General features: G+C 47.7%; 1 protein-coding gene across 5 annotated transcripts in view; it reads right to left on the reverse strand.

Moving 5' to 3' along the window:
- Positions 1-24582, reverse strand: part of tmem131 (transmembrane protein 131) — a 168310-nt gene that overhangs the window by 7374 nt on the left and 136354 nt on the right. For 4 of the 5 annotated variants that reach the window (XM_045697496.2, XM_045697497.2, XM_045697494.2 and 1 more), the window contains 11 exons: positions 23692-23834; positions 22177-22363; positions 18393-18578; positions 11320-11469; positions 10706-11145; positions 4140-4324; positions 3527-3800; positions 2778-2936; positions 946-1212; positions 752-824; positions 248-333 (listed from right to left, as the gene is read on the reverse strand). In XM_045697496.2, coding sequence (XP_045553452.1) covers positions 248-333; positions 752-824; positions 946-1212; positions 2778-2936; positions 3527-3800; positions 4140-4324; positions 10706-11145; positions 11320-11469; positions 18393-18578; positions 22177-22363; positions 23692-23834 — 2150 coding nt within the window. The remainder of the gene's footprint in view (positions 1-247; positions 334-751; positions 825-945; positions 1213-2777; positions 2937-3526; positions 3801-4139; positions 4325-10705; positions 11146-11319; positions 11470-18392; positions 18579-22176; positions 22364-23691; positions 23835-24582) is intronic. The other variant, XM_045697495.2, reaches the window with a different exon arrangement.

Below are 24582 nucleotides of genomic sequence, written 5' to 3' on the forward strand. Positions count from 1 at the left end.
TGGAGACGACATTACACCACCATAAAGCCCCTAGCTGGAGACGACATTACACCACCATAAAGCCCCTAGCTGGAGACGACATTACACCACCATAAAGCCCCTAGCTGGAGACGACATTACACCACCATAAAGCCCCTAGCTGGAGACGACATTACACCACCATAAAGCCCCTAGCCGGAGACGACATTACAACACCATAAAGCCTGAAGCCTCATCTGCATTGTGCTGCCCTGATTCCAGTCCTTACCTCCTGTCAGATTGAAAGAGTTGTTGGGGCCGAATGCAGAGAAGGAGTTGGCAGAGTTGAATCCTACGGGAGACCATAATCCTGAGCTAGATAGAGGGAAAATGAATGGATTATTTGGAATCAAAGCGAGAAAGCGAGAGAGAGAGAGAGCGAGAGAGAAAGCGAGAGAGAGAGAGCGAGAGAGAGCGAGAAAGAGCGAGAGAGAGCGCGAGAGAGAGAGCGCGAGAGAGCGAGAGAGCGCGAGAGAGAGAGAGAGAGAGAGAGCGCGAGAGAGCGCGAGAGAGAGAGAGCGCGAAAGAGAGAGAGAGAGATAGATGGAGAGAGCGAGAGCGAGATAGATGGAGAGAGCGAGAGAGAGATAGATGGAGAGAGCGAGAGAGAGATAGATGGAGAGAGCGAGAGAGAGATAGATGGAGAGAGCGAGAGAGAGTGAGAAAGCGAGAGAGATAGAGCGAGAGAGAGTGAGAAAGCGAGAGAGATCGAGCGAGAAAGCGACATGTTTACCTGTCTGAGCGGTCACTCTCCACTGAGGTCATGTGAGTCTTCCCTTGGGCTCTTTGACCTGGGCCACTGCCACCTGAAAACCATCACACTATAGTCACAACTTGCCACCTGAAAACCATCACACTATGGTCACAACTTGTATCTTAGTCAATACAGAAGTATCAGAGGGTTGACAATTTGCTATAGTAGCTCACCTGGGCTTCTGTCGTATCCCGCAGCAACAGCCGCAAAAGTAGGATTGCCATTTTTGCCCGGGAGAGAAGTGGCGTTAGCTAGCTTGTTCCCTGGTGTCTTCTTCAAGTTGGTCTCACTGTTGGCATTGAGTACTTGGCTGTATGTTCCCCTGGTCACTAGGCTGGGGCAAGAAGGGGAAGTGGAGTAGGTCCTAGCTGAGATGGGCCTCTTCAGGAAGGCATCTGCATTCATGGTCTGGAGGGAGATCTGCTGGAGGCTGTCTGCTGCTGCAGGGAGGTGGAGAGACAGGAGAGACGAGGCAGTAGTGAATGTGGCTCTGGTCTAAAGTAGTCCACTATATAGGGAATAGGGCTCTGGTCTATAGTAGTACCACTATATAGGGAATAGGGCTCTGGTCTATAGTAGTACCACTATATAGGGAATAGGGCTCTGGTCTATAGTAGTACCACTATATAGGGAATAGGGCTCTGGTCTATAGTAGTACCACTATATAGGGGAATGGGGCTCTGGTCTATAGTAGTGCACTATATAGGGGAATAGGGCTCTGGTCTATAGTAGTACCACTATATAGGGGAATAGGGCTCTGGTCTATAGTAGTGCACTATATAGGGAATCGGGCTCTGGTCTAAAGTAGTCCACTATATAGGGGAATAGGGCTCTGGTCTAAAGTAGTGCACTATATAGAGGAATAGGGCTCTGGTCTAAAGTAGTCCACTATATAGGGGAATAGGGCTCTGGTCTAAAGTAGTGCACTATATAGGTAATAGGGCTCTGGTCTAAAGTAGTCCACTATATAGGGAATAGGGCTCTGGTCTATAGTAGTGCACTATATAGGGAATAGGGCTCTGTTCTAAAGTAGTGCACTATATAGGGAATAGGGCTCTGGTCTAAAGTAGTCCACTATATAGGGGAATAGGGCTCTGGTCTAAAGTAGTCCACTATATAGGGAATAGGGCTCTGGTCTATAGTAGTGCACTATATAGGGAATAGGGCTCTGGTCTAAAGTAGTGCACTATATAGGGAATAGGGCTCTGGTCTAAAGTAGTCCACTATATAGGGGAATAGGGCTCTGGTCTAAAGTAGTCCACTATATAGGGGAATAGGGCTCTGGTCTAAAGTAGTGCACTATATAGGGAATAGGGCTCTGGTCTATAGTAGTACCACTATATAGGGGAATAGGGCTCTGGTCTATAGTAGTACCACTATATAGGGGAATAGGGCTCTGGTCTATAGTAGTGCACTATATAGGGAATAGGGCTCTGGTCTAAAGTAGTCCACTATATAGGGGAATAGGGCTCTGGTCTAAAGTAGTCCACTATATAGGGAATAGGGCTCTGGTCTATAGTAGTACCACTATATAGGGAATAGGGCTCTGGTCTATAGTAGTACCACTATATAGGGAATAGGGCTCTGGTCTATAGTAGTACCACTATATAGGGGAATGGGGCTCTGGTCTATAGTAGTGCACTATATAGGGAATAGGGCTCTGGTCTAAAGTAGTCCACTATATAGGGGAATAGGGCTCTGGTCTAAAGTAGTGCACTATATAGGGGAATAGGGCTCTGGTCTAAAGTAGTACCACTATATAGGGGAATAGGGCTCTGGTCTAAAGTAGTGCACTATATAGGTAATAGGGCTCTGGTCTAAAGTAGTCCACTATATAGGTAATAGGGCTCTGGTCTATAGTAGTGCACTATATAGGGAATAGGGCTCTGTTCTAAAGTAGTGCACTATATAGGGGAATAGGGCTCTGGTCTAAAGTAGTCCACTATATAGGGAATAGGGTGCTATTTTGGACACACCCATGGGTGAATGTAGATAAGTGACCTACGGTTGGTGGTTTTGGCGAGCAGTGGGATGTCCCATTCAGTAGCAGCGAACTCCTTCTCTCCCTCGACGCTGCTGCTGTGACCCAGCTCTGAGACCGAGCTGTTGGACAACCGCTTCACCGCGGGAAACGGACAATAATCCTCCAGCTTCCCACAAGGCACTGGGGGGGCAGAGAGAGAAAGGGAACCACCCATCTCAGATAACAGCCTAACAGAACATTTATAGATGGATGGAGGTATAATGGGCTAGGACTCTGACCCCTGGGGGGCGAGCGCGGACTCTGGCCCCTGGGGAGGGGCGAGCGCGGACTCTGGCCCCTGGGGAGGGGCGAGCGCGGACTCTGGCCCCTGGGGAGGGGCGAGCGCGGACTCTGGCCCCTGGGGAGGGGCGAGCGCGGACTCTGGCCCCTGGGGAGGGGCGAGCGCGGACTCTGGCCCCTGGGGAGGGGCGAGCGCGGACTCTGGCCCCTGGGGAGGGGCGAGCGCGGACTCTGGCCCCTGGGGAGGGGCGAGCGCGGACTCTGGCCCCTGGGGTGAGCGTGGACTCTGGCCCCTCTGACTCTGACCCGAACCCTAACGCACATCAATAATAAAAGGAATTGGACAAAGAGATGATCCAATATAAAGACCAGAAGAGGATCCCGACGGATTTGCTGTTTCTCCTAAACCGTTAAAGATCACATTCAGGAGCAGCAAAAACAGTGACGGGATTTAAAAGCACCAGTGTAAAATAACAACATGTCTCCATTACCAAGTACAGAAGAATCAGACGAGTTGAGACGGGAGAGAGAGCCAGGTCTGGGTTTCTGCAGAGTCCTAGCTTTAGGGGCGGTGGTGGTGAGAGCAGAGTGGACGAGGCCTTTGGATGTGAAGGTCTTGCGTTGTTTGTTCTCCAGGGCTGTGATGTAAGGGAGCTCCAGGGAACTACATTGATCGTTTGTGTTGGTTTGTCGCTTGTTGTTTTGGGGTTTGGTTTCCTCTTTCTCCAGAGTCACTGCTGTTCTGCCCTTCTTCTTCACTGGTTCCTAAACACACAGAAGAACAAAGACATTTATTCTCCCTATACCACCTTCTTCTTCACTGGTTCCTAAACAGACAGAACAACAAGACATTTATTCTCCCTATACCACCTTCTTCTTCACTGGTTCCTAAACAGACAGAACAACAAGACATTTATTCTCCCTATACCACCCTGTTTTAAGTCTGCTACTCCTAAGAGTGAGTGAGTCTGCGTGTGGTGTGTCTGTGTGTGTGTGTGTGTGTGTGTGTGTGCGTGTGTGTGTGTGGTGTGTGTGTGTGTGTGTGTGTGTGTGGTGTGTGTGTGTGGTGTGTGTGTGTGAGTGTACATCTCTCTCTCGGTCTACCTCTTTGTTGCTGGCCTCTACATCAGGGTTAGAGGTCTCTGTGGTGGTAGAGGAGCCATCATCGTTGTCTGCCAAAACATCCTTCAGCTGGTCTCCCTGGAGTGGTTCTCCCTTTGCTCTCCTCTCCTTCTCCGGTCTCTTCCTCTGAGTTTTACCTCTCAGCTGCTTCCCTTTAGAGTCCAGCACTGCAGGACAACACAACTACAGTCACAACTACTGCAGGACAACACAACTACAGTCACAACTACTGCAGGACAACACAACTACAGTCACAACTACTGCAGGACAACACCAATACAGTCACAACTACTGCAGGACAACACAACTACAGTCACAACTACTGCAGGACAACACAACTACAGTCACAACTACTGCAGGACAACACCAATACAGTCACAACTACTGCAGGACAACACAACTACAGTCACAACTACTGTAGGACAACACAACTACAGTCACAACTACTGCAGGACAACACAACTACAGTCACAACTACTGCAGGACAACACAAATACACAAATACAGTCACAACTACTGCAGGACAACACAACTACAGTCACAACTACTGCAGGACAACACAAATACACAAATACAGTCACAACTACTGCAGGACAACACAAATACTGCAGGACAACACAAATACAGTCGCAACTACTGCAGGACAACACAACTACAGTCACAACTACTGCAGGACAACACAAATACAGTCACAACTACTGCAGGACAACACAAATACAGTCACAACTACTGCAGGACAACACAACTACAGTCACAACTACTGCAGGACAACACAACTACAGTCACAACTACTGCAGGACAACACAACTACAGTCACAACTACTGCAGGACAACACAACTACAGTCACAACTACTGCAGGACAACACAACTACAGTCACAACTACTGCAGGACAACACAACTACACAAATACAGTCACAACTACTGCAGGACAACACAACTACACTCACAACTACTGCAGGACAACACAACTACAGTCACAACTACTGCAGGACAACACAAATACACAAATACAGTCACAACTACTGCAGGACAACACAACTACAGTCACAACTACTGCAGGACAACACAAATACACAAATACAGTCACAACTACTGCAGGACAACACAAATACTGCAGGACAACACAAATACAGTCGCAACTACTGCAGGACAACACAACTACAGTCACAACTACTGCAGGACAACACAACTACAGTCACAACTACTGCAGGACAACACAACTACAGTCACAACTACTGCAGGACAACACAACTACAGTCACAACTACTGCAGGACAACACCAATACAGTCACAACTACTGCAGGACAACACAACTACAGTCACAACTACTGCAGGACAACACAAATACAGTCACAACTACTGCAGGACAACACAACTACAGTCACAACTACTGCAGGACAACACAAATACTACAGGACAACACAACTACTGCAGGACAACACAACTACAGTCACAACTACTGCAGGACAACACAAATACTACAGAACAACACAAATACTACAGAACAACACAAATACAGTCACAGCAGCATGTTTGGTTACAAAGGTCTTGTGCACTACCACAGCCCCAGAGAGTGTAGCTACAGTGCCATCAGAAAGTATTCAGACCGCTTGGCTTATTCCACATTTTGTTGGTGTTACCGCCTGAATTCAAAATGGATAAAAAAGATTTTTTTTTCACACATACTATACCCCACAATGACAGAAATATCTCATTTATACTGATCAAAAATATAAACACAACATGTTGTGTTGGTCCCATGTTTCATGAGCTGAAAAATAAATAAAAAATATATTTATGAAAAAATATATTTTCCATACACACAAAAAAGCTTATTTATCTCAAATGTTATGCACAAATTTGGTTACATCCTTATTAGTGAGCATTCCTCCTTTGCCAAGATAATTGATCCACCTGACAGGTGTGGCATATGAAGAAGCTGATTAAACAATATGATCATTACACAGGTGCACCTCGTGCTGGGGACAATAAAAGGCCACTCCAAAATGTGCAGTTTAGTCCCACAACACAATGGCCACAGATGCCTCAAGTTTTGAGGGAGCGTACAATTGGCATGCTGACTGCAGGAATGTCCACCAGAGCTGTTGCCAGAGATTTTAATGTTCATTTCTAAACCATAAGCTACCTCCATTTTTGAGAATTTGGCAGTACGTCCACATGGCCTCACAACCGCAGACCACCTGTAAGCTCGCCTGCCCAGGACCTCCACATTCAGGTTCTTCACCTACAGGATCGTTTGGGGGGGGGGGGGGGGGGGTGCTGAGGAGTATTTGTCTCTAATAAAGCCCTTGTGGGGAAATAATAGTTCTGATTGGCTGGGCCTGGCTCCTCAGTGGCTACAACCCTGCCCAGTCATGTGAAATCCATAGATGAGGGCCTAATTAAATTATTTAAATTGAGTTAGTAGAATATTTGTAATTATTGCTTGTTGCGTTTATATTTCTGGTCAGTATACAGTAGTCACACCCAAGTCAATACTTTGGTAATTACTTTCTGGGTAATTCTCTAAGAGCTTTCCACAAATGGATTGAGCAACATTTGCCCATTATTCTTTTAAAAATTCTTCAAGCTCTGTCAAATTGTTTGTTGATCATTGGTAGGCAACCATTTTCAGGTCTTGCCATAGATTTTCAAGTAGATTTAAGTCAAAACTGTAACTTGGCCTCTCAGGAACATTCACTGTCTTCTTGGTAAGCAACTCCAGTGTAGATTTGGATTTGTGTTTTAGGTTATTATCCTGCTGAAAGGGGAATTAATCTCCCAGTGTCTGGTAGAAAGCAGACTGAACCAGGTTTTCCTCTAGGATTTACCCGGAGCTTAGCTCCATTCTGTTTCTTTTTTATCCTGAAAAACTCCTCAGTTCTTAACAATAACAAGCATACCCATAACATGATGCAGCCACCACTACTGTGCTTGAAAATATGGAGAGAGTGGTACTCAGTAAGTGTTGAATTGGATTTGCCCCAAACATAACACTTTGTACTCAGGACAAAAAGGTTAATTGCTTTGCCACATTTTTTTGCAGTTTTACTTTAGTGCCTTATTGCAAACAGAATGCATGTTTTGGAGTATTTTTATTCTGTACAGGTTTCCTTATTTTCACTCTGTCAATTAGGTTAGTATTGTGGAGTAACTACAATGTTGGTTATCCATCCTCAGTTTTCTCCTATCACAGCCATGAAACTCTGTAACTGTTTTAAAGTCACCATTGGCCTCATGGTGAAATCCCTGAACGTTTTCCTTCCTCTACGAGCAAATGAGTGGCGCTGCGGTCTAAGGCACTGCATTGCAGTGCTAGAGGCGTCACTACAGACCCTGGTTTGATCCCGGGCTGTATCACAACCGGCCGTGATCGAGAGTCCCATAAGGCGGCGCACAATTGGCACAGCGTCGTCCGGGTTTGGGGAGAATTTGTTCTTAACAGACTTGCCTAGTTAAATACAATAAAAATACCTGTATCTTTGTAGTGACTGGGTGTATTGATACACCATCCAAAGTGTAATTAATAACTTCACCATTAACTTCACCTCAAAGGGGTATTCAATGTCTGCTTTTATAAGCTCTACCAATCGGTGCCCTTCGTTGTGAGTCATTGGAAAACCTCCCTGGTCTTTGTGGTTGAATCTGTGTTTAAAATGCACTGCTGGACTGACCTTACGGTCAAACACTATTACTGAACACAGAGTGAGTCCATGCAACTTATTATGGTGACTTGCTAAGCACATTTTTACTCCTAAACTTATTTAGGTTTGACATAAAGGGGTTGAATACTTATTGATTCAAGACATTTCAGATTTTCGTTTTTAATTCATTTGAAAATTATTTAGATAAACATCATTCCACTTTGGTATTGTGTGTAGGCCAGTAACAACATTTTTTTTTTTCTACATTTCAAATTCAGACTATAACAACAAAATGTGGAAAAAGTCAAGGGGTGTGAATACTTTAAGACACTGTGTATAATACTCTGGTCAGCCCCATCCATCATGGGTATAGAACCAATACTCTGGTCAGCCCCATCCATCATGGGTATAGAACCAAGACACTGTGTATATTACTCTGGTCAGCCCCATCCATCATGGGTATAGAACCAAGACACTGTGTATATTACTCTGGTAAGCCCCATCCATCAGGGGTATAGAACCAATACTCTGGTCAGCCCCATCCATCACGGGTATAGAACCAAGACACTGTGTATATTACTCTGGTCAGCCCCATCCATCACGGGTATAGAACCAATACTCTGGTCAGCCCCATCCATCACGGGTATAGAACTAAGACACTGTGTATATTACTCTGGTCAGCCCCATCCATCACGGGTATAGAACCAATACTCTGGTCAGCCCCATCCATCACGGGTATAGAACTAAGACACTGTGTATATTACTCTGGTCAGCCCCATCCATCACGGGTATAGAACTAAGACACTGTGTATATTACTCTGGTCAGCCCCATCCATCATGGGTATAGAACCAAGACACTGTGTATATTACTCTGGTCAGCCCCATCCATCACGGGTATAGAACCAAGACACTGTGTATATTACTCTGGTCAGCCCCATCCATCATGTGTATAGAACCAATACTCTGGTCAGCCCCATCCATCACGGGTATAGAACTAAGACACTGTGTATATTACTCTGGTCAGCCCCATCCATCACGGGTATAGAACCAATACTCTGGTCAGCCCCATCCATCACGGGTATAGAACCAAGACACTGTGAATATTACTCTGGTCAGCCCCATCCATCAAGGGTATAGAACCAAGACACTGAATATTACTCTGGTCAGCCCCATCCATCATGGGTATAGAACCAAGACACTGTGTATATTACTCTGGTCAGCCCCATCCATCATGGGTATAGAACCAAGACAATGTGTATATTACTCTGGTCAGCCCCATCCATCATGGGTATAGAACCAAGACACTGTGTATATTACTCTGGTCAGCCCCATCCATCACGGGTATAGAACCAAGACACTGTGTATATTACTCTGGTCAGCCCCATCCATCATGGGTATAGAACCAAGACACTGTGTATATTACTCTGGTCTGCCCCATCCATCATGGGTATAGAACCAAGAATACTGTGTATATTACTCTGGTCAGCCCCATCCATCATGGGTATAGAACCAAGAAACTGTGTATATTACTCTGGTCAGCCCCATCCATCACGGGTATAGAACCTTGAACCAAGACACTGTGTATATTACTCTGGTCAACCCCATCCATCATGGGTATAGAACCAAAACACTGTGTATATTACTCTGGTCAGCCCCATCCATCATGGGTATAGCACCTAGAACCAAGACACTGTGTATATTACTCTGGTCAGCCCCATCCATTATGTGTATAGAACCAAGACACTGTGTATATTACTCTGGTCAGCCCCATCCATCACGGGTATAGAACCAAGACACTGTGTATATTACTCTGGTCAGCCCCATCCATCACGGGTATAGAACCAAGACACTGTGTATATTACTCTGGTCAACCCCATCCATCATGGGTATAGAACCAAGACACTGTGTATATTACTCTGGTCAGCCCCATCCATTATGGGTATAGAACCAAGACACTGTGTATATTACTCTGGTCAGCCCCATCCATCACGGCTATAGAACCAAGACACTGTGTATATTACTCTGGTCAGCCCCATCCATCACGGGTATAGAACCAAGACACTGTATATTACTCTGGTCAGCCCCATCCATCATGGGTATAGAACCTAGAACCAAGACACTGTGTATATTACTCTGGTCAGCCCCATCCATCATGGGTATAGAACCAAGACAATGTGTATATTACTCTGGTCAGCCCCATCCATCATGGGTATAGAACCTAGAACCAAGACACTGTGTATATTCCTCTGGTCAGCCCCATCCATCATGGGTATAGAACCAAGACACTGTGTATATTACTCTGGTCAGCCCCATCCATTATGGGTATAGAACCAAGACACTGTGTATATTACTTTGGTCAGCCCCATCCATCATGGGTATAGAACCAAGACACTGTGTATATTACTCTGGTCAGCCCCATCCATTATGTGTATAGAACCAAGACACTGTGTATATTACTCTGGTCAGCCCCATCCATCACGGGTATAGAACCAAGACACTGTGTATATTACTCTGGTCAGCCCCATCCATCATGGGTTTATAGTTAGTGTGATACAAAATGCTACCTTGGTTCTTTGTAGGGTAATGCTACCGTCGTTCTGTGTAGGGTAATGCTACCGTCGTTCTGTGTAGGGTAATGCTACCGTCGTTCTGTGTAGGGTAATGCTACCGCTGTTCTGTGTAGGGTAATGCTACCGTCGTTCTGTGTAGGGTAATGCTACCGTCGTTCTGTGTAGGGTAATGCTACCGTCGTTCTGTGTAGGGTAATGCTACCGTCGTTCTGTGTAGGGTAATGCTACCGTTGTTCTGTGTAGGGTAATGCTACCGTCGTTCTGTGTAGGGTAATGCTACCGTCGTTCTGTGTAGGGTAATGCTACCGTCGTTCTGTGTAGGGTAATGCTACCGTTGTTCTGTGTAGACAGAGGTACGTTGTATTCCTGTAGAGGTGGCGATTCAGGTCTGTCCAGGTCGTTATCCATGGCCCCCAGGAGGCTGGCGTAGTCTGGGTCCTCTCCCCCAGAACAGCACCTTCTGTGGGGCATAGACGACCCTGACCCAGGGCCCCCGTTCTGGAGGTCCAGGAGTCCTCCACCCTGCCGCCTCTTGGAGCTCCGCGACTTCCGATTGGTCAGCTGACAGGAAACCGGGGCGCCATTGGCTAGCTGGGAGGAAGAAGAGGTGGAGGAGGTTTGCATAGTTGATCGACCAAAGCCCATCCTGGTTCTGTGTCCATCGAGGTCCATGGAAGCCCTGTTGTTCCGGCTCCCGACCCGGGACACCTCGCTACCAGAACTATACATCCCCCTGGTCGAGTTCTGGTGGGCGTCGCTGAAATCATTCAAGCTAAAAAGGACAAAGAATATTGGAGACGTTAATTATTTTATTTTTTAGAAGATGTAAGTTCTCTCCACAAGAGGACCATTATATACACGTCCATACGAGTGGGCTATCTGTGACGCAAGACACTTTAATGACAAACAAATCTATCTATAACAAAAAAAAGGAAGTCGGACTTACTTAGCATCACTTGAAATGCGTACCATTTCCCTGAGATCGAAGGGTCTGCCCGTCTCCATGGGACAGTCCAGAGACAGACGTCTCTTAAAGGGCTCCCAGATCCCCTGGGCTTCCAGGTAGGCTATAGCAATCACCAGCAGGAACATGGAGCTATGGAGGACAAGAGCCAGGTTAACAGGAAGCTACAGAACAGAGAGAAGAGCCAGGTTAACAGGAAGCTACAGAGAGAAGAGCCAGGTTAACAGGAAGCTACAGAGAGAAGAGCCATGTTAACAGGAAGTTACAGAACAGAGAGAAGAGCCAGGTTAACAGGAAGCTACAGAACAGAGAGAAGAGCCAGGTTAACAGGAAGCTACAGAACAGAGAGAAGAGCCAGGTTAACAGGAAGCTACAGAACAGAGAGAAGAGCCAGGTTAACAGGAAGCTACAGAACAGAGAGAACAGCCAGGTTAACAGGAAGCTACAGAACAGAGAGAAGAGAGCCAGGTTAACAGGAAGCTACAGAACAGAGAGAAGAGCCAGGTTAACAGGAAGCTACAGAGAGAAGAGCCAGGTTAACAGGAAGCTACAGAGAGAAGAGCCAGGTTAACAGGAAGCTACAGAGAGAAGAGCCAGGTTAACAGGAAGCTACAGAGAGAAGAGCCAGGTTAACAGGAAGCTACAGAACAGAGAGAAGAGAGCCAGGTTAACAGGAAGCTACAGAACAGAGAGAAGAGCCAGGTTAACAGGAAGCTACAGAGAGAAGAGCCAGGTTAACAGGAAGCTACAGAGAGAAGAGCCAGGTTAACAGGAAGCTACAGAGAGAAGAGCCAGGTTAACAGGAAGCTACAGAGAGAAGAGCCAGGTTAACAGGAAGCTACAGAACAGAGAGAAGAGCCAGGTTAACAGGAAGCTACAGAACAGAGAGAAGAGCCATGTTAACAGGAAGCTACAGAACAGAGAGAAGAGCCAGGTTAACAGGAAGCTCGACAGAGAGAAGAGCCAGGTTAACAGGAAGCTACAGAACAGAGAGAGAGAGCCAGGTTAACAGGAAGCTACAGAACAGAGAGAAGAGAGCCAGGTTAACAGGAAGCTACAGAGAGAAGAGCCAGGTTAACAGGAAGCTCGACAGAGAGAAGAGCCAGGTTAACAGGAAGCTACAGAACAGAGAGAAGAGCCAGGTTAACAGGAAGCTACAGAACAGAGAGAAGAGCCAGGTTAACAGGAAGCTACAGAACAGAGAGAAGAGAGCCAGGTTAACAGGAAGCTACAGAGAGAAGAGCCAGGTTAACAGGAAGCTACAGAACAGAGAGAAGAGCCATGTTAACAGGAAGCTACAGAGAGAAGAGCCAGGTTAACAGGAAGCTACAGAACAGAGAGAAGAGCCATGTTAACAGGAAGCTACAGAACAGAGAGAAGAGCCAGGTTAACAGGAAGCTACAGAACAGAGAGAAGAGCCAGGTTAACAGGAAGCTACAGAACAGAGAGAAGAGCCATGTTAACAGGAAGCTACAGAGAGAAGAGCCAGGTTAACAGGAAGCTACAGAACAGAGAGAAGAGCCAGGTTAACAGGAAGCTACAGAACAGAGAGAAGAGCCATGTTAACAGGAAGCTACAGAGAGAAGAGCCAGGTTAACAGGAAGCTACAGAACAGAGAGAAGAGCCAGGTTAACAGGAAGCTACAGAGAGAAGAGCCAGGTTAACAGGAAGCTACAGAGAGAAGAGCCAGGTTAACAGGAAGCTACAGAACAGAGAGAAGAGCCATGTTAACAGGAAGCTAGTAAATTATAATCTGATATAAACACTATGATGTGGTTGAAAAAGCCTGGTCCCAGATCAGTTTGTGCCATCTTACCAATCACGATAGGAGTTGGTTATACAGCACAAACAGATCTGGGACCAGGCTATTTGAAAATGTGCTAATATTGGAAAATACTGCAGCTGCTACTATGTATTGTGTATACCTCCTAATGAAGGAGAAAACTAGGGCCAGCTCCCAACTGGGTCTGGGTTATACATGTATGAATTTGGCCTTCCCTGTGGCTCATATGGTAGAGCATGGTGTTTGCAACGCCAGCATGGTGTGTGCAACGCCAGGGTTGTGGGTTCGATTCCCACGGGGGGCCAGTACAAAAAATATATAAAAAATAAAATGTATGAAATGTATGCATTCACTACTGTAAGTCGCTCTGGATAAGTCTGCTAAATGACTAAAATGTAAAAAATTTAAATGTAATGAACATTGCACTAGGAAAGTAGTCAGACCCCTTGACTTTTTCCACATTTTGTTACATTACAGCCTTATTCTAAAATTGATTAAATCGTTTTCCCTCCTCATTAATCTACACATAATACCTCACAATGACAAAGCAAAAAACATTTTTTTTTAAATGTTTGCAAATCTATTAAAAAATAATAAACTGAAATATTACATTTCCAAAAGTATTCAGACCCTTTACTCAGTAGTGTCGGGTTGTAGTTTGAAATACTTGCTACACCAGAAGTTAATGGGTATCTGTAGGAAGAATGTATATGGAGGAGGGTCAATGGAGGTTGGATAGGAGCCAGGGACCTGGAATGTTACTGAGGAAGGAGAAAGGAAATCATGGATGGATAGCTGGGGATTAGTGAGGAATGGGGACCGAGGTCAGGTCACTGGTAAGGGTGGATAGCTGGGGATTAGTGAGGAATGGGGGCCGAGGTCAGGTCAGGTCCACTGGTAAGGGTGGATAGCTGGGGATTAGTGAGGAATGGGGACCGAGGTCAGGTCCACTGGTAAGGGTGGATAGCTGTGGATTAGTGAGGAATGGGGACCGAGGTCAGGTCAGGTCACTGGTAAGGGTGGATAGCTGGGGATTAGTGAGGAATGGGGACCGAGGTCAGGTCAGGTCACTGGTAAGGGTGGATAGCTGTGGATTAGTGAGGAATGGGGACCGAGGTCAGGTCCACTGGTAAGGGTGGATAGCTGTGGATTAGTGAGGAATGGGGGCCGAGGTCAGGTCCACTGGTAAGGGTGGATAGCTGGGGATTAGTGAGGAATGGGGACCGAGGTCAGGTCAGGTCACTGGTAAGGGTGGATAGCTGGGGATTAGTGAGGAATGGGGACCGAGGTCAGGTCAGGTCACTGATAAGGGTGGATAGCTGGGGATTAGTGAGGAATGGGGACCGAGGTCAGGTCACTGGTAAGGGTGGATAGCTGGGGATTAGTGAGGAATGGGGACCGAGGTCAGGTCAGGTCACTGGTAAGGGTGGATAGCTGTGGATTAGTGAGGAATGGGGACCGAGGTCAGGTCAGGTCACTGGTAAGGGTGGATAGCTGGGGATTAGTGAGGAATGGGGGCCGAGGTCAGGTCACTGGTAAGGGTGGATAGCTGTGGATTAGTGAGGAATGGGGGCCGAGGTCAGGTCACTGATAAGGGTGGATAGCTGGGGATTAGTGAGGAATGGGGGCCGAGGTCAGGTCACTGGTAAGGGTGGATAGCTGTGGATTAGTGAGGAATGGGGACCGAGGTCAGGTCAGGTCCACTGGTAAGGGTGGATAGCTGTGGATTAGTGAGGAATGGGGACAGAGGTCAGGTCACTGATAAGGGTGGATAGCTGTGGATTAGTGAGGAATGGGGACCGAGGTCAGGTCAGGTCCACTGGTAAGGGTGGATAGCTGTGGATTAGTGAGGAATGGGGACAGAGGTCAGGTCACTGATAAGGGTGGATAGCTGTGGATTAGTGAGGAATGGGGACCGAGGTCAGGTCAGGTCCACTGGTAAGGGTGGATAGCTGTGGATTAGTGAGGAATGGGGACCGAGGTCAGGTCACTGGTAAGGGTGGATAGCTGTGGATTAGTGAGGAATGGGGACCGAGGTCAGGTCAGGTCCACTGGTAAGGGTGGATAGCTGTGGATTAGTGAGGAATGGGGACCGAGGTCAGGTCACTGGTAAGGGTGGATAGCTGTGGATTAGTGAGGAATGGGGACCGAGGTCAGGTCAGGTCACTGATAAGTGTGGAGAGATGTGGATTAGTGAGGAATGGGGACCGAGGTCAGGTCACTGATAAGGGTGGATAGCTGTGGATTAGTGAGGAATGGGGACCGAGGTCAGGTCAGGTCACTGATAAGGGTGGATAGCTGTGGATTAGTGAGGAATGGGGGCCGAGGTCAGGTCACTGGTAAGGGTGGATAGCTGGGGATTAGTGAGGAATGGGGACCGAGGTCAGGTCACTGATAAGGGTGGATAGCTGTGGATTAGTGAGGAATGGGGACCGAGGTCAGGTCAGGTCCACTGGTAAGGGTGGATAGCTGTGGATTAGTGAGGAATGGGGACAGAGGTCAGGTCACTGATAAGGGTGGATCGCTGTGGATTAGTGAGGAATGGGGACCGAGGTCAGGTCAGGTCCACTGGTAAGGGGGGATAGCTGTGGATTAGTGAGGAATGGGGACCGAGGTCAGGTCAGGTCACTGATAAGTGTGGAGAGATGTGGATTAGTGAGGAATGGGGACCGAGGTCAGGTCACTGATAAGGGTTGATAGCTGTGGATTAGTGAGGAATGGGGACCGAGGTCAGGTCAGGTCACTGATAAGTGTGGAGAGATGTGGATTAGTGAGGAATGGGGACCGAGGTCAGGTCACTGATAAGGGTGGATAGCTGGGGATTAGTGAGGAATGGGGGCCGAGGTCAGGTCACTGATAAGGGCGGATAGCTGTGGATTAGTGCGGAATGGGTACCGAGGTCAGGTCACATGAAGGGAGAAGGAACAGTTTATTACCCACATCACTTAACTTCCTGCCTAACAACAACGATATTAGGCAGACTCCGCCTAAAGAGACTCAGGCTAAAGGGGGTATAAATACTTGTGCTGGAGGAAACATGTCTGTTTTATGCAGCTGTGTGACCCAGTGGGTGAATAAACTTGTTTTGAGTTTTACTAGTTGTCCATCAGTTTTACTCTATTTAGAATCTACCAGTACATCGTTGAAGCACCTTGAGGCACCTTGAAATTGGGCAGCGATTACAGCCTCGAGACTTCTTGGGTATGACGCTACAAGCTTGGCACACCTGTATTTGGGGAGTTTCTCCTATTCTTCTTTGCAGATCCTCTCAAGCTCTGTCAGGTTGGATGGGGAACGTCACTGCACAGGTATTTTCAGGTCTCCAGAGATGTTTGATCGGTTCAAGTCCGGACTCTGGCTGGGCCACTCAAGGACATTCAGAGACTTGTCCCGAAGCCACTCCTGTGTTGTCTGCTTAGGGTCGTTGTCCTGTTGGAAGGTGAACTTTAGCCCCAGTCTGAGGTCCTGAGCAGGATTTCATCAAGGATCTCTCTGTACTTTGCTCTGTTCATCTTTGCCTCGATCCTGACTAGTCTCCCAGTCCCTGCCTCTGAAAAACATCCCCACAGCATGATGCTGCCACCACCATGCTTCACCGTAGGGATGGTGCCAGGTTTACTCCAGACGTGACGCTTGGCATTCAGGTCAAAGAGTTCAATCTTGGTTTCATCAGACCAGAGAATCTTGTTTCTCATGGTCAGAGTCCTTTAGGTGCCTTTTGGCAAACTCCAAGCGGGCTGTCATGTGCCTTTTACTGAGGAGTGGCTTCCGTCTGGCCACTCTACCATAAAGGCCTGATTGGTGGAGTGCTGCAGAGATGGTTGTCCTTCTGGAAGGTTCTCCCATCTACACAGAGGAACTCTGGAGCTCTGTCAGAGTGACCATTGGGTTGTTGGTCACCTCCCTGACCAAGGTCCTTCTCCCCCGATTGCTCAGTTTGGCCGGGCGGCCAGCTCTAGGAAGAGTCACGGTGGTTCCAAACTTCATCCATTTAAGAATAATGGAGGCCACTGTGTTCTTGGGGACCTTCAATGCTGCAGACATTTATTGTGCCTCGACACAATCCTGTATCGGAGCTCTACGGATAATTCGACCTCATGGCTTGGTTTTTGCTCTGACATGCACTGTCAACTGTGTGACCTTATATAGACAGGTGTGTGCCTTTCCAAATCATGTCCAATCAATTTAAATAATTGACCACAGGTGGACTCCAATCAAGTTGTAGAAACATCTCAAGGATGATCAATGGAAACAGGATGCACCTGAGCTCAATTTAATGTCACATAGCAAAAGGTCTGTAAATAAGGTATTTTTTAATACATTCCACCAGCCACGCTCATCAACCAGGTGGTGTGGCTGGGGAATGCTACCGTTTGGAGCACCAGCCACGCTTCACAATGGCCGGGGAATGATCTGGCATGGGGAATGATATGGCACGGGGAATGATCTGGCACGGGGAATGATCTGGCACGGGGAATGATATGGCACGGGGAATGATCTGGCACGGGGAATGATCTGGCACGGGGAATGATCTGGCATGGGGAATGATCTGGCACGGGGAATGATATGGCACGGGGAATGATATGGCACGGGGAATGATATGGCACGGGGAATGATATGGCATGGGGAATGATATGGCCGGGGAATGCCACTGTTTGGAGCATCAGTCATGCTCCACAACCAGCATTTCAAGGCTGCAGTGCCATGCCCGCAGCTATAACCACTCCCCCTCGTTAGGTTGCAACACACCTGGGGCCTCATTTATAACCATAAGGTGCTGTTTTAGTCAGCACTGGCTGGACGCCGGAGGCTGAGCTCACCGGACATTTGGTGGAAGCTCACGAACATTGCCTTATGACTGCAGAAACGCAGAAAAGCTTGTAAGCTGGATAGCAACCCAGCTATTTAGTCTCCTAAGTTAAGTTCAGCCTAAGTTAAGTTTATCCCCTGTGTGTGGGAGTGTTTGATCATTCTTTCGGTGAACCGTTTTATTCGATTACATGTTCCAGCCTAGCCTGGTTTAAGCCTCTGTGTTTTTTAACATTTTTATTCCACCTTTATTTATCCAGGTAGGCCAGTTGAGAACAAGTTCTCATTTTCAATTGCGACCTGGCCAAGATAAAGCAAAGCAGTTCGACAACATACAACAACACAGAGTTACACATGGAGTAAAACAAACATACAGTCATTAATACAGTGTTGAACCTTTGTTATTGTTTTGTCATCATTGCCGCCCTGCCAGCCACGCCTAGCGAGTCGTTACATAGCATACCTCATGACGAGGGAGATGATGACGTACAGCTCCAGCTCCCAGGAGGGTCTGGGGAGGGTCTCTGTGCAGGAGGCCAGCATGTGAAAAGGTAGAGAGGCGTTCAGGACAAACACAAACTCTGACCCTCCCTCCGTCACTAGCTTCAACTCCCGGATCACCCTGGAGGACGTGAAGTCCGGTGTAAACCTGGGATAGAGACAGACAGGAAGGAGAGACAGACAGGAAGGCAGGAAGGAGAGACAGACAGGAAGGCAGGAAGGAGAGACAGACAGGAAGGAGAGACAGACAGGAAGGAGAGACAGACAGGAAGGAGATGCAGACAGGAAGGAGATGCAGACAGGAAGGAGAGACAGACAGGAAGGAGAGACAGACAGGAAGGAGAGACAGACAGCCAGTGAACAGGGGCTACCTGCTACAGACATACAGGTTACATGTGTTAAAAACCAGCCACAGTATCTAAACACACAGGCTTTTCGTCTTCTCTTTCTCTGTGCAGGTTAAACCTAACCCTTTCCTGTGCAGGTTAACCCTAAACCTACCCTTTTCCTGTGCAGGTTAACCCTAACCTAACCCCTTTCCTGTGCAGGTTAACCCTAACCCTTTCCTGTGCAGGTTAACCCTAACCTAACCTTTTCCTGTGCAGGTTAACCCTAACCTAACCCTTTTCCTGTGCAGGTTAACCCTAACCTAACCTTTCCTGTGCAGGTTAACCCTAACCCTTTTCCTGTGCAGGTTAACCCTAACCTAACCCTTTCCTGTGCAGGTTAACCCTAACCTAACCCTTTTCCTGTGCAGGTTAAATGACATTTGGTGTGATACTGCAGCACAATAAGATAGAGAACGGCTTGCTGACATCTGTGAACCACAACAACAAGACTCTCACAATAATTCTAGAGCTCCTCTCATAGAGCTCCTCCTCTCAGTTCAGTAGACTAGAGCTCCTCTCAGAGCTCCTCCTCTCAGTTCAGTAGACTAGAGCTCCTCTCCTCAGTTCAGTAGACTAGAGCTCCTCTCCTCAGTTCAGTAGACTAGAGCTCCTCTCATAGAGCTCCTCCTCTCAGTTCAGTAGACTAGAGCCCCTCTCAGTTCAGTAGACTAGAGCCCCTCTCAGTTCAGTAGACTAGAGCCCCTCTCAGTTCAGTAGACTAGAGCCCCTCTCAGTTCAGTAGACTAGAGCCCCTCTCAGTTCAGTAGACTAGAGCCCCTCTCAGTTCAGTAGACTAGAGCCCCTCTCAGTTCAGTAGACTAGAGCCCCTCTCAGTTCAGTAGACTAGAGCCCCTCTCAGTTCAGTAGACTAGAGCCCCTCTCAGTTCAGTAGACTAGAGCCCCTCTCAGTTCAGTAGACTAGAGCTCCTCTCAGTTCAGTAGACTAGAGCCCCTCTCAGTTCAGTAGACTAGAGCCCCTCTCAGTTCAGTAGACTAGAGCCCCTCTCCTCAGTTCAGTAGACTAGAGCCCCTCTCATAGAGCTCCTCTCGGTTCAGTAGACTAGAGCTCCTCTCGGTTCAGTAGACTAGAGCCCCTCTCGGTTCAGTAGACTAGAGCCCCTCTCGGTTCAGTAGACTAGAGCCCTTCGGATAAGTAGACTAGAGCTCGGTTCAGTAGACTAGAGCCCCTCTCATAGAGCTCCTCTCGGTTCAGTAGACTAGAGCTCCTCTCGGTTCAGTAGACTAGAGCCCCTCTCGGTTCAGTAGACTAGAGCTCGGTTCAGTAGACTAGAGCTCGGTTCAGTAGACTAGAGCTCGGTTCAGTAGACTAGAGCTCGGTTCAGTAGACTAGAGCCCCTCTCGGTTCAGTAGACTAGAGCCCCTCTCGGTTCAGTAGACTAGAGCCCCTCTCGGTTCAGTAGACTAGAGCCCCTCTCGGTTCAGTAGACTAGAGCCCCTCTCGGTTCAGTAGACTAGAGCCCCTCTCGGTTCAGTAGACTAGAGCCCCTCTCGGTTCAGTAGACTAGAGCCCCTCTCGGTTCAGTAGACTAGAGCCCCTCTCGGTTCAGTAGACTAGAGCCCCTCTCGGTTCAGTAGACTAGAGCCCCTCTCGGTTCAGTAGACTAGAGCTCCTCTCCTCAGTTCAGTAGACTAGAGCTCCTCTCCTCAGTTCAGTAGACTAGAGCTCCTCTCCTCAGTTCAGTAGACTAGAGCTCCTCTCCTCAGTTCAGTAGACTAGAGCCCCTCTCAGTTCAGTAGACTAGAGCCCCTCTCAGTTCAGTAGACTAGAGCCCCTCTCAGTTCAGTAGACTAGAGCCCCTCTCAGTTCAGTAGACTAGAGCCCCTCTCAGTTCAGTAGACTAGAGCCCCTCTCAGTTCAGTAGACTAGAGCCCCTCTCAGTTCAGTAGACTAGAGCCCCTCTCAGTTCAGTAGACTAGAGCCCCTCTCAGTTCAGTAGACTAGAGCCCCTCTCAGTTCAGTAGACTAGAGCCCCTCTCAGTTCAGTAGACTAGAGCCCCTCTCAGTTTAGTAGACTAGAGCCCCTCTCAGTTCAGTAGACTAGAGCCCCTCTCAGTTCAGTAGACTAGAGCCCCTCTCAGTTCAGTAGACTAGAGCCCCTCTCAGTTCAGTAGACTAGAGCCCCTCTCAGTTCAGTAGACTAGAGCCCCTCTCAGTTCAGTAGACTAGAGCCCCTCTCAGTTCAGTAGACTAGAGCCCCTCTCAGTTCAGTAGACTAGAGCCCCTCTCAGTTCAGTAGACTAGAACTCCTCTCATAGAGCTCCTCTCAGTTCAGTAGACTAGAGCTCCTCTCAGTTCAGTAGACTAGAGCTCCTCTCATAGAGCTCCTCCTCTCAGTTCAGTAGACTAGAGCCCCTCTCAGTTCAGTAGACTAGAGCCCCTCTCAGTTCAGTAGACTAGAGCCCCTCTCAGTTCAGTAGACTAGAGCCCCTCTCAGTTCAGTAGACTAGAGCCCCTCTCAGTTCAGTAGACTAGAGCCCCTCTCAGTTCAGTAGACTAGAGCCCCTCTCAGTTCAGTAGACTAGAGCTCCTCTCCTCAGTTCAGTAGACTAGAGCTCCTCTCATAGAGCTCCTCTCGGTTCAGTAGACTAGAGCCCCTCTCGGTTCAGTAGACTAGAGCCCCTCTCAGTTCAGTAGACTAGAGCTCCCCTCTCAGTTCAGTAGACTAGAGCTCCCCTCTCAGTTCAGTAGACTAGAGCTCAGTTCAGTAGACTAGAGCTCCCCTCGGTTCAGTCGACTAGAGCTCCTCTCAGTTCAGTAGACTAGAGCCCCTCTCAGTTCAGTAGACTAGAGCCCCTCTCAGTTCAGTAGACTAGAGCTCCTCTCCTCAGTTCAGTAGACTAGAGCTCCTCTCATAGAGCCCCTCTCGGTTCAGTAGACTAGAGCCCCTCTCAGTTCAGTAGACTAGAGCCCCTCTCAGTTCAGTAGACTAGAGCTCCCCTCTCAGTTCAGTAGACTAGAGCTCCCCTCTCAGTTCAGTAGACTAGAGCTCAGTTCAGTAGACTAGAGCTCCCCTCGGTTCAGTCGACTAGAGCTCCTCTCAGTTCAGTAGACTAGAGCTCCTCTCCTCAGCTACATTTCACATTATAAAAGACACCATCAAATGAATGTGATTCATTTGCGTAAAGAAGCTATTACAGCCCTTTATTTACAGGAATCCATTTCTGCAGCGTAGAACGACGGATAAGCCCATCCTGTCACCACTTGGCCTCTGACGGACACACCGTAATGTGTCTTATCGGGGTAAGTGAATGGTGAAAGAGGACTTTACGATAAGTGAGTAAAGCAAAACTACTAAACAGCTGCTGTGATTTTTACAAACAATTGGCTGAACTTACAGTATCACTAGGTCTTCAGAAGCGTTTGGTTTAAGTGCAAATTGCTGACAGTTGAGAACTTTGAATCCGTATCCTTGGCAGGGCTGGCCGTTGATCTCTGCAGAGCGGATGTACAAGGGGAGTAGACCAGTGTTCTCCACCCTGAAGGTCCTTCTCAGAGTGGATTTGGGCTCTTTGGACTTGATCTCTGGAAAGGAACAGTGGCGAGGGGGAAAGACCGAGTTAAAAGAGTAATATTAGTTTAAAATGGAGATTTGATAGTGCATTGGTGAGGCAGGGTTTTAAATGATTAGCAGTGGCAGCATATTCTGAAGGGATTCTGTGTCCAGAGTCTGCACCAACTCCAACAGGGAATCACACTTCCCTACTTTTAGACTGGGACCCTCATAGTGACGAGACATATAGCGTCGCGCACGGGGCCCCTGAACAGCGTCGCGCAAGGGGCCCCTGAACAGCGTCGCGCACGGGGCCCCTGAACAGCGTCGCGCACGGGGGCCCTGTACAGCGTCGGCAACCGGGGGCCCTGTACAGCTTCACACACGGGGCCCTGTACAGCTTCACACACGGGGCCCTGTACAGCCCTAGAAGCTCTGGTCTTCACACCCCCAGAGTTAATACATGTATTTCTTTTGATCCTGACAAACTCACCAGTCCCTGCCGGTGATAAGAATACCCATAACATGACGCTGCCACCACGATACTTGAATAAAGACAGCACCTAATAGCAGGAACAGCACCTTCTCAGACACAGAGAACTGATAGTATATACTCGTTGTTGGTGTGGGGGACTTCGGACTATTTCTTCGTATTCTTCATGTCTTTACTCATTGTTAGAAAAAAGTTTTGTCCAAATAAGATGTTAAAATCTATATTTATTGAATATTATATGAATTCTATCAATAAAAAAAAAAAAAGGCAATTTACATTTACATTTTTTACATTTTAGTCATTTAGCAGACGCTCTTATCCAGAGCGACTTACAGTAGTGAATGTATACATTTCATTTCATGCATTTATTTTTTAATTTTTTTTGTACTGGCCCCCCGTGGGAATCGAACCCACAACCCTGGCGTTGCACACACCATGCTGGCGTTGCAAACACCATGCTCTACCAACTGAGCCACAGGGAAGGCTACAGGAATTTGGGTGCAATTAATTAGCTTAATTTCTCAGAGATCAAATTATAGCCTTCCCTGTAGCTCTGTTGGTAGAGCATGGTGTTTGCAAAGCCAGGGTTGTGGGTTCAATTCCCACGGGGGACCAGAACCCCCAAAAAATGACAAATAAAAATAAAATGTATGAAATGAAAAGTATGCATTCACTACTGTAAGTCGCTCTGGATAACAGCGTCTGCTAAATGACTAAAACGTAATTCTATAATTGAACAAAACAATGCAGCAGGAATGTTAACGTGATCCGTTTCTAAAATACAGAAAGTATTTCAGGACAATCTGAGCGGTGGGTGTCAGGGCTGCTGAAATGACCCGGAATGACCCACTGGAAGCCGTAACTCACTTTGTGTGCAGTCCTTCAGCGAAGCCTCAGTCACCTGGAAGAGAAGGGAGGTCCCAGGTCCTGGTGGGGTCCCAGCGACCTGCAGGCTCCCTGTGGTTCCCTGGCCGTGAACCACGATCACATCTAGCACAGTTAGGTTGTTCCTGGAATACAAGACAACACGCTGGGTCAGCTTGTTCCTAGAATACAAGACAACACGCTGGGTCAGCTTGTTCCTGGAATACAAGACAACACGCTGGGTCAGCTTGTTCCTGGAATACAAGACAATACGCTGGGTCAGCTTGTTCCTGGAATACAAGACAACACGCTGGGCCAGCTTGTTCCTAGAACACAACACGCTGGGTCAGCTTGTTCCTGGAATACAAGACAACACGCTGGGTCAGCTTGTTCCTGGAATACAAGACAACAAACACGCTGGGTCAGCTTGTTCCTGGAATACAAGACAACACGCTGGGCCAGCTTGTTCCTAGAACACAACACGCTGGGTCAGCTTGTTCCTGGAATACAAGACAACACGCTGGGTCAGCTTGTTCCTGGAATACAACACCACGCTGGGTCAGCTTGTTCCTGGAATACAAGACAACAAACACGCTGGGTCAGCTTGTTCCTGGAATACAAGACAACAAACACGCTGGGACAGCTTGTTCCTGGAATACAAGACAACACGCTGGGTCAGCTTGTTCCTGGAATACAAGACAACACGCTGGGTCAGCTTGTTCCTGGAATACAAGACAATACGCTGGGTCAGCTTGTTCCTGTAATACAAGACAACACGCTGGGTCAGCTTGTTTCTGGAATACAACTAGGGACAATACAGAGTACAGCGAGCCACAGGTCGAAGATGGACAAGATGGGGGGGGGAGGGGGGGGGGGGGTAATACTCTGAACGTG

This window comes from Salmo salar, chromosome 16 (assembly GCF_965601325.2).
Source record: "Salmo salar chromosome 16, fSalSal1, whole genome shotgun sequence".
Classification (NCBI taxonomy): Eukaryota; Metazoa; Chordata; class Actinopteri; order Salmoniformes; family Salmonidae; genus Salmo; species Salmo salar.